We start from the raw sequence: 25,388 nt of genomic DNA on the forward strand, positions 1-25,388 counted from the left end.
TTTTGAAAAGTTTATGGTTTAAGCTTAAGCAACATTATAAATGTATTATCTGATATCAATATATTAGTTCCCTCTGATTTTAAGGGCATTTATGGTCAACGTTGTTATTATTAAATAAAACTATTACAATTGTTTTGGTTTATTCAAATAAAGCTAAAGCTTGTGATAAATATCACAAGAAAACCTAAATTAGAAATGTTGAAAAAAATAGAATAAAAAGTTAATAGAAAAAAAACAAAGCAAAACAAATAAAAATGACAAAAGCACATACATTACTAAAACTTACCAATAACTTGACCTTTCTGTGATAATTATTTAAATTTGTTTCATAATTATTTTCTTTAAAAAAATATGTTCTGTTACTTTTGTTAATTAAACCTAATAAGTCAAAGTTAGCAAGTGTAATATTAATAGCATGTATAAAAAAACTGCACATTTTCACCACAAGCCTATGCTTTATCTGAGCAGACATTTGTCAAAAATGTGCGTGTGTCGTTGTGTGTGTGTGTTTACTGCGGCTCTACCATCTTAGAAAACAGGCTGATGTCTTACATGGCAGTCATTTACACACATCTTTCTTTATCTGTATTACACAGACCCGCTTTTCTTTGTAGAAAAGAGAGAAGAAAACAGATGAGGAACTTAAGCAAAAGAGATGAATGAAGCATTGTGGAAAGAATTGACAAGAAAGCCAGAAGTGCTTATATATTCCATTGAGAGTGTGTATGAAAAGCCTTGTAGAAGTGTTGTGCCATTTCAAAACACCGCACCATCATCTGAACACGGCTGCATTATATGAGCATTAAACTACGAATGACAGGAAATGACCTTTTTTGAGGGGGAAAAAGAAGCCCCAAAAAATACATTCAGATCTGTCAATATGAATTCCGCTAATGCCTGAGTGCCAGGAAGAGGAGGTTACCAAGGCAACAAGTGGGAAAAGGGCATCAGTTAGAATGCCATTAATTAACAGATTTTGCTCCTTTGAAGTGGATGTGTTTAAGGATCACAAAGTGGGATATGCACACAAAAATATATCAGCCCTTTTAAGTATATTTTCAGAGTGCTTTACATTTCTTGATTTGTTTCCTACCTAAAAAAAAATCATCTCAGCCCCTTTATCACACACCAGACAACCTTGCCAGTTATTAAATTGTGGTGCGTTTATGCGTATCTTTTAGTGCTTTCCGTTTGATGCCATGTATAAAACAGGTGTGAGAAATGTAATGCGCAGTTCTTAAGAGACAACGAAATAAACGTCCTTGATCTTAATGTGCATGAATCTTCAGAGCATGCTATTCTGAAGGAAAATGTAATAACTTTCTTTGCTTTCAAAAACGCCATTTCTGCTAATGCAACCACAACCTGCGTAGGTGGGGGAAATTAATGTCAATTAATAATATCATAGCTTAACAAGTCTGATCCAACCAAATCCCAATATGCCCACTGCATATTTTCTGTCTGAAATGAACTCTTTCACACCATTGATGGAAAAAAAAAAATGATGCTAGAATATTTTAAATGATTTTGTGTATATTTTATGTATATTTTTTTATTTAAGCCGAGGCTTGTTCTTTCTTTCTTTTGACAACCAAATATTCTGGGGGCTATGAAAAGTAATGTCATTATTGGTCCTTGATATGAGGGCCTTTATTAAATTATTTTTAATTAAACTATTCCAAGTTGCACGCATTATGAATGCTGTTTTTCATGTCGACTTTAAACACTTGAGTGTTCCAGCACCTATTTGGTTTACGAAGGTCCTACTGAATGAATCATTTATTGATGAATGAATCATGTTGCTAGAGGAGAAGTTAAACAAGGCTTGTAGAATCAGGATCATAATCGATATGTCTGATCAGACCTGTCGTCTGAGTGTGGTGTTCTGACACATTTTGGAGTCTTGCTGCAGCGTCTGTTGTTTCCCAGAGCTCTGCCTCCACCTGACTATTCAATTCAAAGCATTGCAGCGGCCACGGAGAATCAATCAGCCGTCGCTCTCAGGTAGTCTCAAAACTATAATGCGTGTGTGACCAAGCATCACAGCGCTTTGTTCCAATAGATAAAGTGGGTAAAAGAGATCTTGATTACTCTGCCAAAAAAAAAAAAAAGTGTGGGAAATGGGTGACTGGGTTCGTGTCTGGAGAAAGATATCCGCTAACTTTCTCATTCATCTTCATGGCAGTTGCTTGGCTTGCTAACGTCTTTATTTGAGTACATGTCATAATCTTACTAATCACTCTGGAGCTGCACGAAAATGACATCATGATGATGCTGATTGGCTGATGGCACTGCTTCAAATATTTCATTGATTGTCCTGTGACATCAAATGCAAGGGGGAAAAAAGTACATAAACCCATTTCACACTTTTAGTTTTTTTTTTCAACTGTTTACACACATTTTCAAAACTTTGCCTCTTTTTTCGAAACTTTACACACAAATCCAAGAATTGCACAAACAAAATGCAAAATGCCTCACATCTCTTGCAAAATGAAGCACTGCATTCAAAATATCACAAACACATCTCAAAAGCAAACATTTGGAAAAACCTTTGGCATTATATTAATTCCTGTTAGATTTTTGTGTGTCACATAGAGAATTGTGTGTTGTGTTTTGCAAAAAGTGTTTTATGAAAACTGAGTCAAAGGCCGAGAATTAGCGTATGGTTTTGCAGATGTGGTGTGTGGTTCTGGTGTTTGAGTGTCAGGTAATTGTGTGACAATAAAGATTTTGTGTGTAAGCAAAAAAAAAACAAAAACTGTAAGAGTCCTTTTAAAAAAGTCACTGTAAAGCCACCATAATGGTCTAGTTACAGTTAACTGGACAATGATTAATATTGTTAACTAAAAGCAAACTTAAAATAAATGTAAATATATTTATTTTTATTGCAAAGGCAACATTTCTCATTTTCTTTTAGCTTAACTCTACAAGAACTAAAACTAAAACTGAACTTAAAAGTAACTATATATAAAACAAAAAAGAGACAAAAACAAGCAACACATTTACTAAAACTTAGTTCAAATTAAACTAAAATTGAAAATATGAAATTAAAAACTAAATTAAAATAGTAAAAAAATATATATAATAGTATATACATTCAACTAAATAATGTCTAAAACAATATAATATTAAATAGTATATCAGTGATACTAAAATAGCACTGAACTGGACCAAGTAAACTGGATAAACCTGGGAAGACAATGGTTAATTTCTTTTTCTATTTCAGTTTCTCCCATTTTGCTCCTTCACATGAATAATCTGAAGCATTACGGTGGAAAAGAGGTGAGACAATTCGATTATCGCGCTCCAATCAAACAATTAAGGGAGGTCATCCAGAACACTTACACAGCAATCTAATGGGACCTTTTCACGCATGCACACGCACACATTATCGCAGGTACACATCTCGGCACTTGTGTATAATGGGCCGGTGTTCGTAACTCGCATACGTGCGTATCGGTCCGTATGATGGCCGCTGATGAACACATTCCAGGTTTAGCCCTTGCTGCAGGCAAAACGTTACATCAATTAATCAACAATTAATACAAAAAATACTTTTCTGCGTAATTAATACACAGCTCCCAATTTAGAGACCCTAATTAATCAGTTTCACACTAGCACACGCATTGGCGTCAAAAAGAATGTGTGTTGTGAGAGAGAAAAAGAGGGGAGTGAAATAAAATAGACAGAAAAAAGAAAATATTGTGTATTAAAAATATAAATACATAGCATAATCACATATTGAGTAAAATAGTTCATAAAAGAAAAAAATGGCATTCTGGGAATGCCGTGTCTGGAAAGGATACTTCAATTTTGGCCATAACGACATTTTAAATTGCTGCCCTCATTTCGGAACAGCATTCCCACTGGGAAAGTACTTATGATGCCTTAAAACAATGTCTAGGTAGACAGCTTGCAATGTTTGTTCTAAGAACAACTTGGTTCTGATCCAATTAAGAGCAGAGAGAACAAAAGAGTGAGAGGAACACGGCAGATAAAACTAACTCTCTACAGGGATAAAAACATGACACTAGATCCATGAGGCACTGCGGTTCTATTTACAATGCGTATGTCTTTTCAGTTATGATTCCTATAAATGCGTTTTGGCTAGAGTGTGAGCATAATTAAAGTAGATAGTGAGAGGGAAAGAGAGGAAGATGAATATTGCCTTCTACTTCCCTCTGTTGTTTATGTCTGTCTGAACAGTGTCTGGTCGCTCTCAACCGACTGAATTACGACTTAATACACAGTCCAAGGAAACACACACATAAACACACACTTACACGGGCATAAAAAATTCACAACCTTGAAAACTAGCCAGAGTGCATGTCCGAAAAGAAGTGAAAACACGCATGTGTATATATAGGATTGTCATACAGGAAACTAAATGACCAAAACTTTAACATGACTTGTTCTGTTTCTCTTTTCATTATCATCTCTGTATTTAATTCTGCCCTTATGAATACACAATTTGCCATCAGCAATAATAGTTGTTGGTACAGCAGATAGTTAATATTCCAAGCGTGCATGTGTATCTAGAAATACATCTAGTGAGTGGATTTACAACCAGGGGTTTTTCATTTTTGAAAAAAGTTGCCAGCCACCGCCAGCGATTCTGATGATTTTCACTCAAATTTGATGGCCTCCAGTATATTTTGCTGTATGAAGTAATGTCATTATTGGTCCTTGATATGAGGGCCTTTATTAAATTATTTTTAATTAAACTATTCCAAGTTGCACGCATTATGAATGCTGTTTTTCATGTCGACTTTAAACACTTGAGTGTTCCAGCACCTATTTGGTTTACGAAGGTCCTACTGAATGAATCATTTATTGATGAATGAATCATGTTGCTAGAGGAGAAGTTAAACAAGGCTTGTAGAATCAGGATCATAATCGATATGTCTGATCAGACCTGTCGTCTGAGTGTGGTGTTCTGACACATTTTGGAGTCTTGCTGCAGCGTCTGTTGTTTCCCAGAGCTCTGCCTCCACCTGACTATTCAATTCAAAGCATTGCAGCGGCCACGGAGAATCAATCAGCCGTCGCTCTCAGGTAGTCTCAAAACTATAATGCGTGTGTGACCAAGCATCACAGCGCTTTGTTCCAATAGATAAAGTGGGTAAAAGAGATCTTGATTACTCTGCCAAAAAAAAAAAAAAGTGTGGGAAATGGGTGACTGGGTTCGTGTCTGGAGAAAGATATCCGCTAACTTTCTCATTCATCTTCATGGCAGTTGCTTGGCTTGCTAACGTCTTTATTTGAGTACATGTCATAATCTTACTAATCACTCTGGAGCTGCACGAAAATGACATCATGATGATGCTGATTGGCTGATGGCACTGCTTCAAATATTTCATTGATTGTCCTGTGACATCAAATGCAAGGGGGAAAAAAGTACATAAACCCATTTCACACTTTTAGTTTTTTTTTTCAACTGTTTACACACATTTTCAAAACTTTGCCTCTTTTTTCGAAACTTTACACACAAATCCAAGAATTGCACAAACAAAATGCAAAATGCCTCACATCTCTTGCAAAATGAAGCACTGCATTCAAAATATCACAAACACATCTCAAAAGCAAACATTTGGAAAAACCTTTGGCATTATATTAATTCCTGTTAGATTTTTGTGTGTCACATAGAGAATTGTGTGTTGTGTTTTGCAAAAAGTGTTTTATGAAAACTGAGTCAAAGGCCGAGAATTAGCGTATGGTTTTGCAGATGTGGTGTGTGGTTCTGGTGTTTGAGTGTCAGGTAATTGTGTGACAATAAAGATTTTGTGTGTAAGCAAAAAAAAAACAAAAACTGTAAGAGTCCTTTTAAAAAAGTCACTGTAAAGCCACCATAATGGTCTAGTTACAGTTAACTGGACAATGATTAATATTGTTAACTAAAAGCAAACTTAAAATAAATGTAAATATATTTATTTTTATTGCAAAGGCAACATTTCTCATTTTCTTTTAGCTTAACTCTACAAGAACTAAAACTAAAACTGAACTTAAAAGTAACTATATATAAAACAAAAAAAGAGACAAAACAAGCAACACATTTACTAAAACTTAGTTCAAATTAAACTAAAATTGAAAATATGAAATTAAAAACTAAATTAAAATAGTAAAAAAATATATATAATAGTATATACATTCAACTAAATAATGTCTAAAACAATATAATATTAAATAGTATATCAGTGATACTAAAATAGCACTGAACTGGACCAAGTAAACTGGATAAACCTGGGAAGACAATGGTTAATTTCTTTTTCTATTTCAGTTTCTCCCATTTTGCTCCTTCACATGAATAATCTGAAGCATTACGGTGGAAAAGAGGTGAGACAATTCGATTATCGCGCTCCAATCAAACAATTAAGGGAGGTCATCCAGAACACTTACACAGCAATCTAATGGGACCTTTTCACGCATGCACACGCACACATTATCGCAGGTACACATCTCGGCACTTGTGTATAATGGGCCGGTGTTCGTAACTCGCATACGTGCGTATCGGTCCGTATGATGGCCGCTGATGAACACATTCCAGGTTTAGCCCTTGCTGCAGGCAAAACGTTACATCAATTAATCAACAATTAATACAAAAAATACTTTTCTGCGTAATTAATACACAGCTCCCAATTTAGAGACCCTAATTAATCAGTTTCACACTAGCACACGCATTGGCGTCAAAAAGAATGTGTGTTGTGAGAGAGAAAAAGAGGGGAGTGAAATAAAATAGACAGAAAAAAGAAAATATTGTGTATTAAAAATATAAATACATAGCATAATCACATATTGAGTAAAATAGTTCATAAAAGAAAAAAATGGCATTCTGGGAATGCCGTGTCTGGAAAGGATACTTCAATTTTGGCCATAACGACATTTTAAATTGCTGCCCTCATTTCGGAACAGCATTCCCACTGGGAAAGTACTTATGATGCCTTAAAACAATGTCTAGGTAGACAGCTTGCAATGTTTGTTCTAAGAACAACTTGGTTCTGATCCAATTAAGAGCAGAGAGAACAAAAGAGTGAGAGGAACACGGCAGATAAAACTAACTCTCTACAGGGATAAAAACATGACACTAGATCCATGAGGCACTGCGGTTCTATTTACAATGCGTATGTCTTTTCAGTTATGATTCCTATAAATGCGTTTTGGCTAGAGTGTGAGCATAATTAAAGTAGATAGTGAGAGGGAAAGAGAGGAAGATGAATATTGCCTTCTACTTCCCTCTGTTGTTTATGTCTGTCTGAACAGTGTCTGGTCTCTCTCAACCGACTGAATTACGACTTAATACACAGTCCAAGGAAACACACACATAAACACACACTTACACGGGCATAAAAAATTCACAACCTTGAAAACTAGCCAGAGTGCATGTCCGAAAAGAAGTGAAAACACGCATGTGTATATATAGGATTGTCATACAGGAAACTAAATGACCAAAACTTTAACATGACTTGTTCTGTTTCTCTTTTCATTATCATCTCTGTATTTAATTCTGCCCTTATGAATACACAATTTGCCATCAGCAATAATAGTTGTTGGTACAGCAGATAGTTAATATTCCAAGCGTGCATGTGTATCTAGAAATACATCTAGTGAGTGGATTTACAACCAGGGGTTTTTCATTTTTGAAAAAAGTTGCCAGCCACCGCCAGCGATTCTGATGATTTTCACTCAAATTTGATGGCCTCCAGTATATTTTGCTGTATGAATATTTGAATATGCAAACCAAAATAAAGCCTCTACTTTTAAACAAAAAAAAAAATCTGTTTTATTCTAGCTTAAAGCATTCTTTTTTTTTATCAACACTTGTAGGTTTCATAAATTTTTTTCGGGAGGTTTTGTACTCATTCAGAAGATGTGTAATAGCGCCCCCAAGTGTATAACAGTGAAAACACGAAAAGCCGTAAAAACTCGTCTTTGGCGGGGAAGCGTTTTCTTGTAAAAGACGAGATAGCTCGTCGATGACGGGGAAAGAGTTAAAGTCAATATGAAAAAGCATTTTAGTTTTGTAATGTGACACATTTAGCAGAAAAACAGGATATTTAACAATAAAATAACATGTAGGATGCATGGGACTTTTATCAATTGGGAATTAACTGGAAAGTTCTATACCAGAATGAAGGCATACTTTAACATTATTTACAATATTCTTCCCTCCTGGTGACATAATCCGAGATGGAAAGTTGTTCAGAGGCAGAACAATGTGCGATTTTTTGCAAATCAGTGCAATTCTGAAGATTTCATTGATCATCAATCATAGTGCTGATTGCCTATATATACAGACATTGGGCAAAGGTGGATTTGTGAGGCACACTGTTTGTTACTCGTCTATTCCTCACAATGTCAGATACAATTGTCTGAGAACTGTCAAAACTTGTGAAAGACAACCAAGCTCAGGTGTCTCATTAAAGGGAGAGGAAGCTATTGGTAAGTCAATTTGGTTTCCACCCATATGCAGTATCGAATTTTAAAAACGAATGATTTTAATAATGCATGCTTTAATAACATTAAAGTTATTTACACTAAACCTTATCTAGTGTTACATAAGTCAAACTCGAGGAATGAAAGATTAGGGAGGATGATACAGTAGGGAAAAGCAGGCAGAAAAAGAGAAGTTCCTATTTCCTAAATAATGCATCAAACCCAAGCGGCTCCTCACACACACAGACTCATATCCACTGACCATAACTTGCTGCCATAAACAGCTATAACACTCCACTGTTAAAGACACCGCTATATCAAGCTGCATATGCAGTGAAACACAACGTTCACTCCACTGCAATGTTGTTATAGCCATCCAGCAACAGTAAAATATCCATTTCAAAGGCTTTTAACGCAGATTTAGAAGATGGCTGTAGTGGGGATGGTCTAATGTTGGAGGTGATAATGCTTACAAGAGGACACAGGGGATTTTTAGGCTAGCCTGAGCGTTCTCTGGACTGTCATGTGTCATCTCTGTGTGAGAGAGAGCTTCAAGCATCCCTGTCTGAGAGAAGATATGCCCAGCCCTCTGGAGTGATATTGGCAAAACAGACAGCCGTTCCCAGTTAACTTGTCTTGTAGAATGAACATTGATTTCTATACTCAATAGAAGAAAACATAGGGAGGAAAGCGAGTAAAGTGAGTCTGGCTATCAAAAGTGAATCGTTTAAGACAATAAATTTACATACTGGTCAGAATAGGCAGCATATTTTATTTAACGCGAATTAATATAAAATTAAATAAGTTACAGTTTGTTTACTATGCCGTACTTGCGCTGCTCAGTGTCCATGTTTTATTGAGAATAGCTTTTGTCTTTCCATGCAGAAAAACTGTGACTTTGCTATCATAAAATGGTTCAATAAACACAAATACTGAGTGACTTTCTAGTTAATTTGTGTATTTTTGCTCAGAAAAAAATTCAGTCGAAGTCAAAACTGATTCAACAACTGATTGAAAAAATGATTCACTGGATAGTCAGCCATTTTGTTCCTGAACTGTTTTTGAGCAAATCTATTTGGTTGAGTAAATGATTCAATGATTTAACAATTAAGACACTCAGCTGCTTAATAAATCAGTGCAGTGAATGATTAACTCACTCAGACAGATGCTCGTCACCACCTATTTGCACCTACTGGAATAACATGCAGAAAAAATCTAACAACTACAAATAAGGATACAACACATGTAGATCACTGTCAGGTTTTCATTGTTCATGGCTAAGGTTATTATAAAGCTTGTTGGACATGCGACTATTGCATCTGTAGCTCTTGTCTCTGTGTGAATGTAAGTGAGTCACACTGTTAAACTAGCTAATTTCAGCCATTCTCCAACCATTCCCATGCACCATTAAATGACTACATTCTCAAAATATGAAACATATGGACCTCTTTAATTGGCCAATTTCTCTTGCTAGTGCATTCAGTCTATTCCTGAATCCAAATGAAAGCACACACACATACACACACAAGCCAAATGAAGGCAGACAGGCTCGGTGTACTCGTCCGCTGCCTCGGCTCAGATAGCGGTAGATTCCCCTCTGTTCTATTGATTAATTGTGCCATTATATTTGATGTATTGCTTTCTGTGGCCCATTTATTCTCTTTCTTTCATGTTTTTTTTTTTTTTTTTCCTCAGATTGCCATTTGAGGGATACGCCAACCGGTGTAATAGTCTTCAACATGACCCAACAGACCTGGGTTTAGATGAATAAAACCGTCTTTACATGCTTCCTTCCTGAACGAGTTCAGTGGAAAGGGAGCATGGGACTGCTTTCTTATCAGAAGTTATTGTTCTACCCATGTCACGACTAATTTGTCCCACCAAGAGAGACCCAGAATAATTATTCATATTTAATCAGGTGGAGAATGTGACATGGCCTGCTGGATGATAAGTCATTTTCCATGTTCCATTATCAAAATTTAAAGGAAGCGCCTCCCAGCGCCTAACCAGCACTCACTAAATGGAATGGCTAGAGTGGTTTGGCTTATAAAATCATAATGGGCCTGCCTGCTTTGATAAACTGAGAACGTGGCTAGAATACAAGAGAGAGAGAGAGAGAGAGAGAGAGAGAGAGTTTGCAAGAGGGAGAGGGAGAAAATGAAAGATGGAGGAAAGAGGACAAGGAAAATAAGGAGTCTAAAGGATGGAAGGTAGTTTGAAAAGCAAAAGAGCGGGAGAAAGAGATGAGCTGTTTCGAAAATGAGAGTGAGACAGCAAGAAGATTCAACTGTGGTGAGATCAGCAAATTAATAACTGATTGAAGACTCAAAAAAAAAAAGGAAATGCATAAAAAAACGGCAAAGAGAGAGAAGGCATAGGGTACAAAATGTAAGATCAAAACAATATTACACAAATACATATTTATGTTATTTTTTGGCACATTTGTAAGGAATGTTAAATATATTTTTAAATGATTGAAAAACTAGATATTTGAAATTTATTTTAAATGCAATATTGAATAATAATTTAATTGTTTTATTAGATTTTTTAAATATAATGTTTTATAATATTATAATGCACACACACATATGCATTATAATATTTATAAGCCATTATTATATTTATAAGACATTATATTTAAAACATATTATATATATTAGTGCTGTCAAAAGATTAATCCAAAATAAAAGTTTTTGTTTACATAATATATGTATAATATATATTTATTATGCATATACAAATACACACAGATGCATGTATATATTTAAGAAAAACATGTTTATATATTAAATAGATTTATATATGATATAAGTTATATGACTATAAATATCTACATGTAAATACATGTAAATATTTTCTAAATATATGCTGTATGTGTGTGTATTTATATATACATAATAAATATACACAATACACTGTTTTAGTTTTTAAACAAAAACTTTTATTTTGGATGCGATTAATCGTTTGACAGCACTAATATTTATATATATATAAAATGTTTTAATGTAATATATATGCATTATAATAGAATATTTAAAAGTTCAGAATTAAAAATTTGTTATGACTACAATGAATGGAATATCAATGCAACAGTTTGTTAAAATTATGTACTATGTTCTATATGATATGTCAAGGAGGTCTCCAAGGTGGAACATGACAAAAGCTAGCACCTAGTAGTATAAAACCATGGGACACCAAGATGTACTGCATTTGTGGAATGCGCCAGAAGGAGACGGCTGAAAACCAGAGTAAAACAAACAAACACTCAAGGAACAAAAGGAATGTCCAACAACGATGAGCGTATAGCAAAAAGAAAGAACTGCAAGAAAGCAGAGAAAAAGAGAGAGCAACTCAGTCTTTGGTTTATAATGAAGTTCCTGATGTTGAAGGACTCACCCTGCTCAAGTGGTTGAGGCTTCAGGCTAGTGGCCTTCATCTTGAGCGCTTCCTTAGCAGACATGTCACAGCAGGAGCCTTTATTAGTGTCCTGATCACTATCCGCTTGGTCGCTGTCCCCGTGGCCGCTGTCTCTAAGACTGGCTCGCTCTGGATCTTTGAACGTGGAGCTGCTACAAGTCAGAAAAACAAGACAAAAACGATCAAACGGATTAACCCGGGCAAGGATGCATAGGTTTTTAGTTCTTATCTGAAGAACATTTGTGTGCAGGGGAGTTTAAGACAAATAAAGCTGAGAAAACTGTTAAATAGGCCTTACCTTTGAACAAACTGCTGCCTGTTACCCATGTAATTGGGCTCAGCAGGAAAATTGTCTGTCTGTGAAGGAAAAAGGAAAAGAGTTTACATCTTGCACAACATTGAAATGTGTCCTGGTGTGCAACAGAATCTCCTGGTGAAAGAGATTGATTAATTATTCATAAAAAAGGGGGTGGGAGAGAGGGAGAAATGGAGGGGGGCTTTAATCCTTAGATTTGTGCATTTTAATTAGTCAAGGAAACATGCTAATTAAACATCCAAAACACTCAATTGCACATTTGTGAACTTAATGACCTGTTAGATACAAATAAGAGTGGAGGAGCACAGCAGAAAATGGAATGAAGAGGAGGGAGTGTGTTGGTGTAAGAAAATGAGATGATGAGTTGTTAAAAGCTTTGCACACTCACCCACACATGCACAACCTTCTTTATCCATCAGGGAACTTCCCATTCAACTCTTGTTCGTAATAGAAGCTAATTGTATTTACTTTAGACTGACACTAACTGTAAAATAAATACGCAGCATTTACAGCGATGCAATCTGATCTTCATATTCACTATTCACTGCTTGCACTACGGTGTAGTCTTAATGCTCATTAATGTCTCACCGAGAGCTTATTTTATAGCAATATATTTTATTTAATACCTTTTTTATTTTTCAAGGTTTATATAATTTATATCTCATGTATACATAAGAGAGAGAAATGTATATATCCATTTTCCTCTCTGTTTATTTTATGTCTGTTTTGACTTTGTGTGTGTATCGACACTTTGGCAATATTGTATGTATGGGGGGGGATTCTTGTTGAGAATCCAGTACATTTATGATGAGCGATTCTCACAGAAACACGCCTGTGTCATATATGTATTCAAATAAAAACAAAAAATAATAAATTATTTCTATGTAATATGTAGTAATTTTGTGACATTGTGACATTATTATATGACAATTAAGCACATTTTCTCCCCATTTGTAATTCTTACTATTATAATATAGTAATGTAATACAAAAATTTTACAAAACTGGTCATTACCAGTTAACAGTTTTGTAAAAGTATTGTATTACATTACATTATTATTATATTATTACATTATCCTATTACGATAAAATTATTTTTAAATATTTTTTATTTATTTAAATCATATTAAATCAGAATTAGTTTTTAAACATTCACATACAGTTATCTTGAGATTTTTGCCTACTCTTACACGGTAAGCATATTTACTTCAGCTCAGAAGACTTTGCATATCTGATCATTATATGAAAAAAAGAATATGTCTCAACGTCTACTAATCAGTTCCGCCAAACAAAAACAGAGCTGAGTAATAAGAAACACTTTATTGAGTAGCCTAAACTTCCCCGGTTCGTCATTCTTTCCAGATTTATATCCACTCCTGTGTTTCTCTCTCTTCAATGGCTGACGATGATCAAAAAACGATAACCCCTCTCCGATCTCTCTCCTATATGGGTTTCAATTACTCAACTCAATGTTACATCAATGTTGCCACAATGTGTTTGCGCACCAACTCAGAGTCAATACGGAGTGGAACAGAAGAGAATCAGCTGTGGTCCAGACAATATTGACACGGCTAAACACGAGACTGAGGGAGACTAATGCATTGGTTCATTTCTCCTCTCCCTCCCCTCCCATCCACATCCACTCTCCCTCTCTCTCTACACCATCATAAAACCTCTCAGACATCTTGTTGGTACAGTAATGCAGTGCAGAAACATTCTTTATTACTAACATACGCTTTTATGCCTGACATTACCACATGTACTCGGTATATTAAAGTGTTATCGCACCTGTTGTTTCCAAGACATTTGAAAGATGCAAACAGGAAAATCTGTGTCTTTTAGATAAAAAGAGAACTGCTATATAATCAAAGTATGAGAGCAACGTTTATCTTTTCAATTTTCTTTTTTGCTTCTGAAACCTTGCACCATAAAACAATATATGGAGATTTGCTAGAAAGAGATATAATATTTTTCTTCAATGCACTGTTGGACTTCAAAAGGAGATATTTGAATGGTACGTGACAGATGAAATGATGAAACGAGACGGTAAAGTCACAGCAGGAGGGGATTGTGTGAAAGGTCACGTAGGCCTCCCCTTACCCTCGTGACCTTTATAAAGCTTTGTTGAGACTCTCTATCGCGGTACGGAGCACGTCTTTCAACCCCAGCCGCAGATAAAAAGCACAGATGCAGAAGCCGAATCAAAGGCTAAATCAGCGATTGGAAAGCTTCACAGCTAAAGTTGTAATTGCCATGACTCTTTTGAAAATTCAAGGCGAACTCTGGTTCTGTAACCTTAGTTTCTGAGGAAAAAAAGTGTCAAACGTTTTCTTTAGCACAAGGGTCAGGGGACGAATCAACCTTTTTCGCAGCGTTGATGCATGTAGCTGCGGCATTTCGAGGTAAACAAGAGCAAATTTAGTATTACACAGTACATTCAACTAGCTCTACGTCCAATTTCCCAGAATGCGAAAATCAGGCATTAAAAAAGATGAGTTAAAAAAGGCACCGTCTATTAATAACATAATCGCAGTGGTGCCAGAATTGAGGAAGATGGTTCATTTTGATAGTAGCATCTGTGTGCCCATGGCAGCGACAGGAATCACAGGAATATGACCTCTACACGTCTACATTTTAAAAGGTTGATAAGAGCACTTTCCGGGGAAGTGTTTTACAACATCCTGCCTGTATGCAAACTGCCCCTGGAGAGAACGTCTGAGCGAGAGAGTGAGGAGGATAGTGCCGGTCTAAATCGAGATTTATGAGGCTTTTCTGAGATTATGCAAGCTGTGTCCGCTGGCAGCACTGGGTCATGTGGCCTGCGTATTTATCTTTTCTTCTTCTACCATGTGTCTTTAGCAAAAACTTCATCAGAAGCATCCAATCTGCAAATATCCACAATCAGGAAAAACACAACACAATCTCGCAGGCTGGCATCCAAAGTCAACTTCTTGTTCCAACGGTGTTGCTGTGAGGCACTATAAATAAAGGCTTTGTATCAATAAGTAAAATCTAATAAAAAGTACATTACAGCAGTACGGATCACATATTCTCTTGCCAACTAGCACACAGTCATTTTTTACAAGTCTGGGTCCTGGTTTTAATGAGACATGGACGGCATCAGTTAGCCATCAGGTGACTTTAATAAATAATGCTGCATTGTGGTTTTGCTGTTTTAATATCCAGTCCAGCTGTTAACATGCTACAGGCTAGCAGACAGCTGATGACCTACACTACTTATCGCTGTTACTAAACTTGCGCTTGTTTTAATTGAGTGTTTAAATCCTAATTGAGGACACTGGACCATCATTTGTGCTACTGCATTAATCAAGTATTAAAAACATGCTTAGCTTCCATCTGCATGTTTTCATCTGGTGCCATTAGCAAAAACGCTTAGTACTTCAGACTTTCCATGACTGATTTCTAGATTTGGCTGATTTCTAACTTTTCAAAAATGCCAGATGTTTCTTTATTGACAGATACAAAGGCTAACTGCTAACTCTTACTTCTACATTTATACCTTTTAAAGAAACCATCACAGCTTGTGCATTAATTCTGAAAAGAAAGAAAAAAAGTGGCACAGTGGCACTTTTGTTCAGGTAAACCAAGTATAATACTGCTCAAGTTTTCATTTCCTTCTTTCATTGCATTTTCTTTTAATTTCTTTCCAGTTTTCATGCCCTGTCACTACAAAATATGTGATTAGAAATAATAAAAAAAGATGAACACCCCTGACATAACTCCCTAAAATTAAATAATAATAAAAATAATATTAAAATGTAAAAACATTCTTAAAATAACATTCTTTAAGCAAACACACACACGTACACATAGAAAATGTATATAATTATAATTAAATATAAATATATAATTTATTCAATGCCATGCATTTCATAATTATATTAAATAATAACAATAATACATTTTCTTAATTTATAAATACTAATAAAATGTATATGAATCGAACTGTGAGATAAGATGTAGCTAACTTCTGAACATAAACTTTAAATTCCTCTAACAACAGCTAAGCAAACTCCCGCTCACATCTTGTCATCACAAGCCGCTTCCTTAAAAAGTTTCCTTAAGCTCACAGTCCAAAGAGAAGCAACAAAACGAGAAGGAATCTGTATGTGTAAGGGAGTGTGTGGGTGAAAAACAGACTCTCTCAAGAGATGGGCAGAAAATGGCTCATCTATTTCAGTGAATCCTCAGTACCCTCTCTGGAGTGTTTTCATGGTGACCAGCCAGATGCCTCCTTTCAATAGAGACAAATGAACAAAAGACAAGCAAACCTGTGTGTGTGGTGACATTATTATATGACAATTAAGCACATTTTCTCCCCATTTGTAATTCTTACTATTATAATATAGTAATGTAATACAAAAATTTTACAAAACTGGTCATTACCAGTTACCAGTTTTGTAAAAGTATTGTATTACATTACATTATTATTATATTATTACATTATCCTATTACGATAAAATTATATTTAAATATTTTTTATTTATTTAAATCATATTAAATCAGAATTAGTGTTTAAACATTCACATACAGTTATCTTGAGATTTTTGCCTACTCTTACACGGTAAGCATATTTACTTCACATTAGCGTGTTTACAGGACAAACACAGAGAGAAATATAGAGGCACATTCAGTGAAAGGTACGGAGGTGGGGGGGAAGATGCCATGAGGGAAAGGAAGGGATGCTTATGCAGCATAGATGCCCATCTGCCTTTCGAACATCATTGGAGCTCTCCGGCTTGTGAAATGCATCTGGGTATTCCGGCATGCCAGATATGTGCCCTCTGTCTGACAACACAAACACAACTTAGAGAAGAGTGTGCATTATGAAGACACATTGTCCAGTTTCACCTTGTAAGTCTGCCAATGTGGACAAATATACACAGTTTTTTGACAAACTGTTCACTCTCTGGGATGGTGGCTATATAGTTTGATCATTCACACAAACACTCAGAAGTGTGCAATTACTATTTGATGTACAAGTTAAAAGGTTACATTGAACCCATGCAATGTAAAACTAAGGGTGTTTGCAGTTTGAAACCTTTTTTGTTTGTTTGTAACTAGAGGTAGTGTTTTTGTGCAACATTAAAATAAAAAAATAAAATAATAAAATCTTGGAATTATACAACTTTTATTCTCATTCATTTGACTTCATTCTTAAAATATACTCCTTTAATCTCATAATTGTTTGACTTTATTTTATATGAGGCCTATCATTATAAGGAGATTATATTTATAAATTATAAATGTATATATATATATATTATATATATATATATATATATATATAAAATTCATTGCACTAAATTGCTGTCAATTTCGCACCATAGCTGACATAGCTTCGAAAGCTTATTCTCATTATCTCATATTTCATTATATATTCTCATTATTTACTAAATTATTACTTTAATCTCATAATGGTGTGACTTTATTCTTGTATATATGGCCTATTATTATAAGGAGATTAAATGATTGACAAAATATAATATTTTTCACTATATTCACAATGTTATAGTTTTATTCATATTTTGTTGTGATGTATTTACCACCAAAACTTCTATTCAGAGAAAAGCAGTTATGAGAAAAGCACTAAACTTTGGTAAATTTGACCAAAATCATGCAAAGACGCAAATGAACCTCAAATATGGCTCACTTCCATAATTTAGATTTATTCATACAAACTGGAGTCCACATTAACTGTACCTCAGAAGAAAACTTTCTCAGCAATTAAACAATCTAAACTCTGACTGCAAACAGACTCGGGTCCAACAGCTCCCTAATTGAGTGTAAAACAGCCATCTGACATGACGGGCTATTGAGAATCAAAGGTTTCAAGGGCAAACAGGGCTTTTTCTGCATCTGATTGTTTGGCTGTTTGAACACCAGGCCCCTGGGTAGAATAGCATTTGCGAAATGTACACAATAAAGCTTCATAAACAAAGAGCGATCAATGTTTACAACTACATAACAAACAAGAACAGGACAAGTTACTCCTGTGCGTGCCGAGCCAAATCAAATGAATAAGAGAATAATCTGACTCTCAAGTGATGTATTCATTAAAGTAGAGACAAAGAATGGCCTACTCAATGGCACGAGCATTGATTAGGTCATTTCTCTAGTGCATTACCAAGTGATCAAATTCAATTAGCCAGTCATGTGTTTCCTGTGGTTACTGAGTCTATCAATTGTCTAGCCCTAACGAACCAAATGCCATCGCCGCTAATTTCCTGCTCCCAGCCCCAGACCCCCAGTTAAAAGTTTTGAAAAATGAATTGTTTTCTTTGAAATTAACGCCACATGACTCTAGACGTTTGTGGTCAGAGTTATATTCATCGAGATGAATTACAGGGAGCCCAATAGACACCGCAGGTCATCCGTTTTTATCTAAGCCTGGATTTGACAGGAACCTTTTAAATATAATAGCCACGACACCACCGCTTTCTGTTGTTTAAGGGTTTAAGCAGCGCTGATGTGCAAGGACACACTAGATAAATCGCCATCAATGCTGAAGTCTAATCTGTGTACGTCCCAAATGTCCATGCAAGTAGAATACTTCTGAGTGATATCATTGTCCTAAAATGATCCCAGACAGGAACACAACAGCCATTGTCACCTTTAAAAATATCTTTGTTTTGTTTTGTTTGAGCACAATACAATAAAAAGTCTTTATTTACTTACCCTCATTTAATTTAGTCATTTTTTAAACCTGTATGACTGTGGAACACAAAATATATATATATATATTGGAGACTGTTTCAACTGTTTTTTATCCATACAATTAAAACTCAACAGGGTCCAGATGACGCTGACGGTTACATAGAAGACATCTTCTGTGTTTCACAGAAAGTGAAACTGACATGAATGCTGACATGAATTGACATGGAATGACATGAGGGTGAGCAAACACTGGCTGATTTATCATTCTATCACTTTTAAAATTGTTTTAATGGCCACCTGCATTTCAGTTGGAACTATTGTATGAATGTTATGTCACTGAATTAATATTAATAAGCAAAGCTAATACAAATTATATTATGTCTCCCCTTAGACACTTTTGTGATCATAGCCTCTCCAAAAAATGCTTTTTTAATGCTAAATGTTATTTTAATGCTTGAATAAGAATAATTAATGCTAAAATCTAAACACAGATCTGCATTGCATTTTTTACATGTCTGTTCTTTTGTGTCATGAATACATGAAATCCTTTCTGAGAGCAATTACTGTGATTTCCAATTCCAGAGCTCGTTGCAACTACAGATCAAGAGATCTGAGCCACAAAAGAAGCCCTTATGCATATTTAAGCCTTAGTGTATCTCAGTGGCAATAACCGCATCTAGTCACTATTTCTTTTCACAAATCCCGATTTAAAAAAATGAAGAGAGGGAGATTACAGTAATACCGGGTGGGATTATAAGCGCTTCAGGGCAGTCCTGCTTCTATCTCCCAACTCTCTGTGTCCGGCCGACACAGATGCAGTCCGTGGCAACTGTCATACAGACCAAGAACCAATTTTCTCTTTGGAAATAGCAGAACATAATCCCATTACTAAGTATGTTAACAGAAAAGACAGAAAAGATGGCGACTGTCCATTTCTGGTTTAAAAAATGAAAATTCACATTTCAAATCTTGTGTTTTGCATTATTAAAGCCTCTCAGGTTTGTTGAATGTGAAAAGCAAAAGGCTTTCTGACATGCAAACCGTCCTTACAGCTCTGGTCGTAGTTCTTAAAACAAGTGGAGTGGAAAATACATTTCATAAGCTCATCACGATATGTAAAAAGGCTTTTACAGTGAAATTTTTCATGCTCAGACCCCCTTCGACACTTCAGACAGCAGGGTGAGACCTGAGGCAGACGGTCAAGGATAGAGGGACAGAGTGAGAACGGGAATTTGAGAGAGAGAGAGAGAGAGAGAGAGACAGACAGATAGTGAAGTGGCTTGACTTTCCAGTTAAGCACATTAGAGGTGTGATACAAGGGATAACCTCTCTGAGTTGAAACATGGTCGATAGTTTAACCATTCTGAGGCTTTAGGGAGCAAGACTTGTGAAAGAGAGAGCAAAAGGCATGGGGGTATTTCTAGGAAATCAGTTGCTTTCCCAATTGTAAGAATATCTATATGTAACTATAATATTCTTTCCAAAATACGATGTGCTTAAGTGTTAAGAAATTGCTTTGTGCCACTACATACTAAACTATATATGTGACCCTGGACCACAAAACCAGTCATAAGGGTAAATTTTTCGAAATTGAGATTTATACATCATCTGAAAGCAGAATAAATAAGCTTTCCATTGATGTATGGTTTGTTAGGATAGTGGCCGAGATACAACTATTTGAAAATCTGGGATCTGAGGGTGCAAAAAAATCTAAATATTGAGAAAATCGCCAAATGCAGTTCTTAGCAATGCATATTACGAATCAATAATTATGTTTTAATATATTTACAGTAGGAAATTTACAAAATATCTTCATGGAACATGATCTTTACTTAATATCCTAATGATTTTTGGCATACAAGGAAAAACAATAATTTTGACCAATACAATGTATTTTTGGCTATTGCTACAAATATACCCCAGTGACTTAAGGTTTTGTGGTCCAGGGTCACATATATAGTTTCATCACTTGTTTAGGTAAGTAGGTAGGTAGACAGACAGACAAATAGACAGATAGATAGAGAATAAAGACAAAATAAAGACCATGTTATAATATATATATATAAAAAATCTAATAAAAATAAAGAAAATAAGAACAAATAATCTAACTACAAGCAACAGCAAATAAATAAACAGTGAAAAAAGATACAAATAAAATAAACAGTGCTTTTCATTTTTTTTAGGTAGGTCTAACATAGTTTTTAGGTACAGCAATTGAATAAATCAAATGTAAAATAACATTGCATATTTGACTGTATAAATTAAAGATTAATCCTTATTAAAGTTACAAAAGTTATTCAATCAAGAGCAGTGAGAGATTTTCGTGTTGTTGCTGTTTGATTAACATTAAGAAAGTGCTGTCACTTTAAGAGAACGCACTGATCCAGTGCACTGATACTGTACGCTCAGCCGACTATGTCTGCTAGGATACTCACCAAGACGGGCATTTTGACAATGTTTGTGTGAATTTGTCAATTCAAACACAATACTTCACAGAGAGCTTAATATTTGCGAGCGTTCTGAGACGCACTTCGGATTAGTGACCACACAGATCTTCTCACTGCGCGCGAGTTCACGTCTTCTGGCTCTTTAATATTTAAAGTGGCAATGCTTAAATGAGTTTAGTTTAAACACAGATAGCAACGTGTGCTGTTCAGGTCTAACCGCGCTATCAACACATGATGACGGCATAAATGCAGTTATTCCAGAATAAAGCACTCGCATTGATTAAAGAGTGACTGGTTTGTCCACGTATTGTTTTTTTTTACTCTCTCATCGCTCTTGTTGTAATGTTGAATACCAGAATTTGTATCCATCAACAGAAAAATGCGTTAGCCCAAACTCTAACAAACCATATTACAGATGCATTGAGTTGAACCGCGGTCCTAGTGTATGCCGAACCGTGTGTGGAGAACGGTACGGTTTGATTGTTTACCGAGAACCGTTGCACCCCTAATATATATATATATATATAAATGCCACACATATTGTAGACTGACCCTTGGAAGGGCAAAGAACAGGGAAAGAAAGCAACAGATGGAGATAAAGAATCAGATTCCTTCTTATCAAAGATGGGAAAATGTGTGAGGAGAAAAAAAAAAACCTTGTTCAAAGCTAATTTGTTCAAAGATGTGCACCTCTTATTCCTGTATTATTCCCTTTCAAGTAGTGAGCCCTGCAGTTCGGCCAAAATGTGCCCTGCGAATTCACCGACAGCTTAACAACCTCACTTCCCACGTTGCACTGCATGTTTTACTTGTGCAGAAATCTCCCACATAATTTGATTTCGTTTGGATGAAGTGTGTGGGACTAATTAGAATTTCAAAAAGGTGTTACATGGAAGAGAACCCCAGATGAGATGGTTAGCACCAAACAGCGTGACAGTTAATCCTTATCTGAATCCTGTAGTTTAGAAAAAGGCTAAGTGGTTTCTAAAAAAGCAAACATGATACTGAAATAGATAATGTAAGTATATTACAAATAGAACCATCCACAAATGGACTGCGCACTAATTAAGAGCGGTTCTGGGCGTATGATGCCAACTCTTGAATGTGTTTCTTGAGTGGAAGGGTGTTAAAAGATTCCGCTGGCGGCTTTGAGGTACTGCTTTGGAAATGTCAAGCACACTTCTGCTTCAGTGAATGTGAAGACAAACAAACACATGTGCAATCTGCTCACTCTCACTGGATAAGGTTACCCGTTGGGTTCACGGCTGGAGCAGTGCCGTCAGGGGTCGGTCAGAGTGCAGGGTGTTTCGAATCGGCATGGCTCCATGCTGAGGATACAGAGCTACGGCACATGTCTCTCTGTTACCAAATGCAGCGGCGTGTAATTGATTTGTTAATCATCCGAGGTCGCTCCTGAAAGCCCAGAGCCTCACACAAAAGACTCCTGCATTCCTCCTGATTCTCCTCCACTGGTGGTTCAGACCTCCCGGAGGACACCTCGCAGAAGAGCGCAAAGCTTTTAAAGCACTTTAAAAACAAACAATCTCAAACAAATCCCAAAGATCTGGTCCACTGAGGCCTCTTACATTCATAAACATCGACACACTTAAAAACCAACAAAACGCTGTGCTTAGCAGCCTTTCCATGGCTATTCAATTGATCAATTGTTCTTACTTGTTTTAAATATTATATAAATGTTAATATATATACTTTATTTTAATGATCATCACATCATCACACAGCCTGTTTATTTATTTTTCCTGATTCTCCTCCACTGGTGGTTCAGACCTCCCCGAGGACACCTCGCAGAAGAGCGCAAAGCTTTTAAAGCACTTTAAAAACAAACAATCTCAAACAAATGCCAAAGATCTGGTCCACTGAGTCCTCTTACATTCATAAACATCGACACACTTAAAAACCAACAAAACGCTGTGCTTAGCAGCCTTTCCATGGCTATTCAATTGATCAATTGTTCTTACTTGTTTTAAATATTATATAAATGTTAATATATATACTTTATTTTAATGATCATCACATCATCACACAGCCTGTTTATTTATTTTGTATTTATATATCTTTTTTAAATATATTAAAATATATATATTTTTTTTATTTTAGTTAGGAAATGTTTGAGAAGCCAAATAATCCAACTGAATCATGCACTAATGTTGTTTTTTTCTTTGCTCAGAATAACATTTTGTATAAATGAGGATGTTACCGCTAACAATATTTTTAAATGAGGAAGACATTTTGAGGTATGCATCAAATAATGAATTAAGATAGCTGCTCTTAACATTTCACACATAAAACCATAACATTTCCATAATATTTATTAACATTTATGTTTTCGATAATCTGAATCATTTTAAAATAAATTCCTTGAATGTAATGTATGACTCAATGCATTCTCAGGAAATCGAACTCATAACTGTTTGAGCTACTAGCTTAAGGGAAGAGATGGACTAGATGTGACATTTAAATGAAAGAGAACAACAAATATGACAACCCTAGTACAAAAATGGCAAAGAAATGAAACATATATCAAGATGCCAATAAAGATCAATATAGCATAGAAGAATTTGAACATTAAGAAGCACAAGGTGGAGAACAGGAAAATCAATACACTAAAATCTTCCCAAGCTTCTTAGCAGCTAGCTATATCAACCTGCTTCATCCCAAACATATCTCCTCATTAAAGACAATGAGGCATGACAAGCAAACGAGATTGAGAGACAAACTGTAACCTAAGCCTTACAAGCGCTCAACTTCTACATCAAACTTTTACAGCCCATGTGGGTGAGAAGTGCACAAAGCAATTCTCCATGTTGCTGGAGCCTCCGTTATTTGTTTTTCCACTTTACGTAACAGAGGCCTTTTGAAAATTTCAAGCCAAACCACAAAACACATCCAACTAGACGTCGGCCCTCGATATCAGTCCTATCTGCTCGCTGTTAAAAGGCTGGAGCTGGGAACTTAAATGGAGCTGTGGTCGGAATTCTCCGGCCTCGACGCAGGAGATTAAATTATCGCTGGATAAGTATCTGAGAGGTTGCGTGTGGGAGCATGCTGGAAGTTGGATCTGGAGTTGAGCTGAGGTAACGACACTTGGTCTTTCAAACGCAAAACAGATAACGGGCACAAGTTAAACCTATTTAAGCATGATAACCCCTCGGCCAATAGCCTTACAGCTCTCACCAATAGGGTTAACTCTGCAAAAGAAGGTGTTAAAACTAGTGTACAGCAGGTCAAAGACCTCTTAATCTTTCCTTAGAAAAGACATCCACTGAAAAACACCCCATGCAGTTTGCAGACTGTGAGTGCAGCCCAGTCTTGGACCACCTGTTAGTGATTTGGGAGCTGAGGCTATCATCAGCTTTGCCTAAGCCACCCCCAGGTGTCATGCTGCGTTTGGCCTCTGCGTCATGGTTGTGTGTGTGTGTGGAAGAAACTGTCGAAATTAGCAGAACTGGTTTTGCTTCAGGATCCAGATTTTACATTGAAGTTGCAAGTTGCAACACAATATCCAATTGTAAAATTATTCACTGTGAACTGCATAATCTGCACAATAGGTAAAATAAGGCAAACATGATTATATGATTATGATTATAATCAACCGTGTTGGGCAGTAACGCATTACTTAGTAACGCGTTACTATAATTTGATTACTTTTTTAGTAACCGAGTAATTTAACGCGTTATAATTTTCAAAATAGTAATTAGAGTATAGTTACAAGCCGAGGTCTCTATATGTTACTCCCGCGTTACATTGCTGACAGAATGCAGTGTTTTATAATCTAGAGATTGTAAAAAGGATGTAGCTCACGCACTGTCGAGTCAAGTGCCAGTGGATTAGAGACCTGCTCCCGTGAGACCAGACGCAACAGAGTGCTGCGCGGGACAAGATAGGCGAGTGCAGGGACTCGTGTGTGTGCAGGATGCGGAAGAATAAAATGATTCACGGGACTCGCAAAATAGAAATATCTGAACATAAAATATCTAAAACAAATACATTGTTATTCATCTATTGCACAAAAGCAACATGAATGAATATATATGATTAACAGGTGCAAGCGTATGCAGAGTTTCTATTTAGGCTATAACA

At 35.9% G+C, this 25,388-nt stretch overlaps 1 protein-coding gene across 1 annotated transcript in view; it reads right to left on the reverse strand.

Moving 5' to 3' along the window:
- Window positions 1–25,388, reverse strand: part of LOC107572292 (protocadherin-17-like) — an 87,176-nt gene that overhangs the window by 37,953 nt on the left and 23,835 nt on the right. Inside the window, exons 3-4 of the mRNA XM_016258750.1 lie at window positions 12,146–12,204; window positions 11,827–11,999 (exon numbers count right to left, since the gene is read on the reverse strand). Coding sequence (XP_016114236.1) covers window positions 11,827–11,999; window positions 12,146–12,204 — 232 coding nt within the window. The remainder of the gene's footprint in view (window positions 1–11,826; window positions 12,000–12,145; window positions 12,205–25,388) is intronic.

The sequence above is a fragment of the Sinocyclocheilus grahami genome, unplaced genomic scaffold, assembly GCF_001515645.1.
Source record: "Sinocyclocheilus grahami isolate Dianchi unplaced genomic scaffold, SAMN03320097.WGS_v1.1 scaffold3.1, whole genome shotgun sequence".
NCBI classification, from domain to species: Eukaryota; Metazoa; Chordata; class Actinopteri; order Cypriniformes; family Cyprinidae; genus Sinocyclocheilus; species Sinocyclocheilus grahami.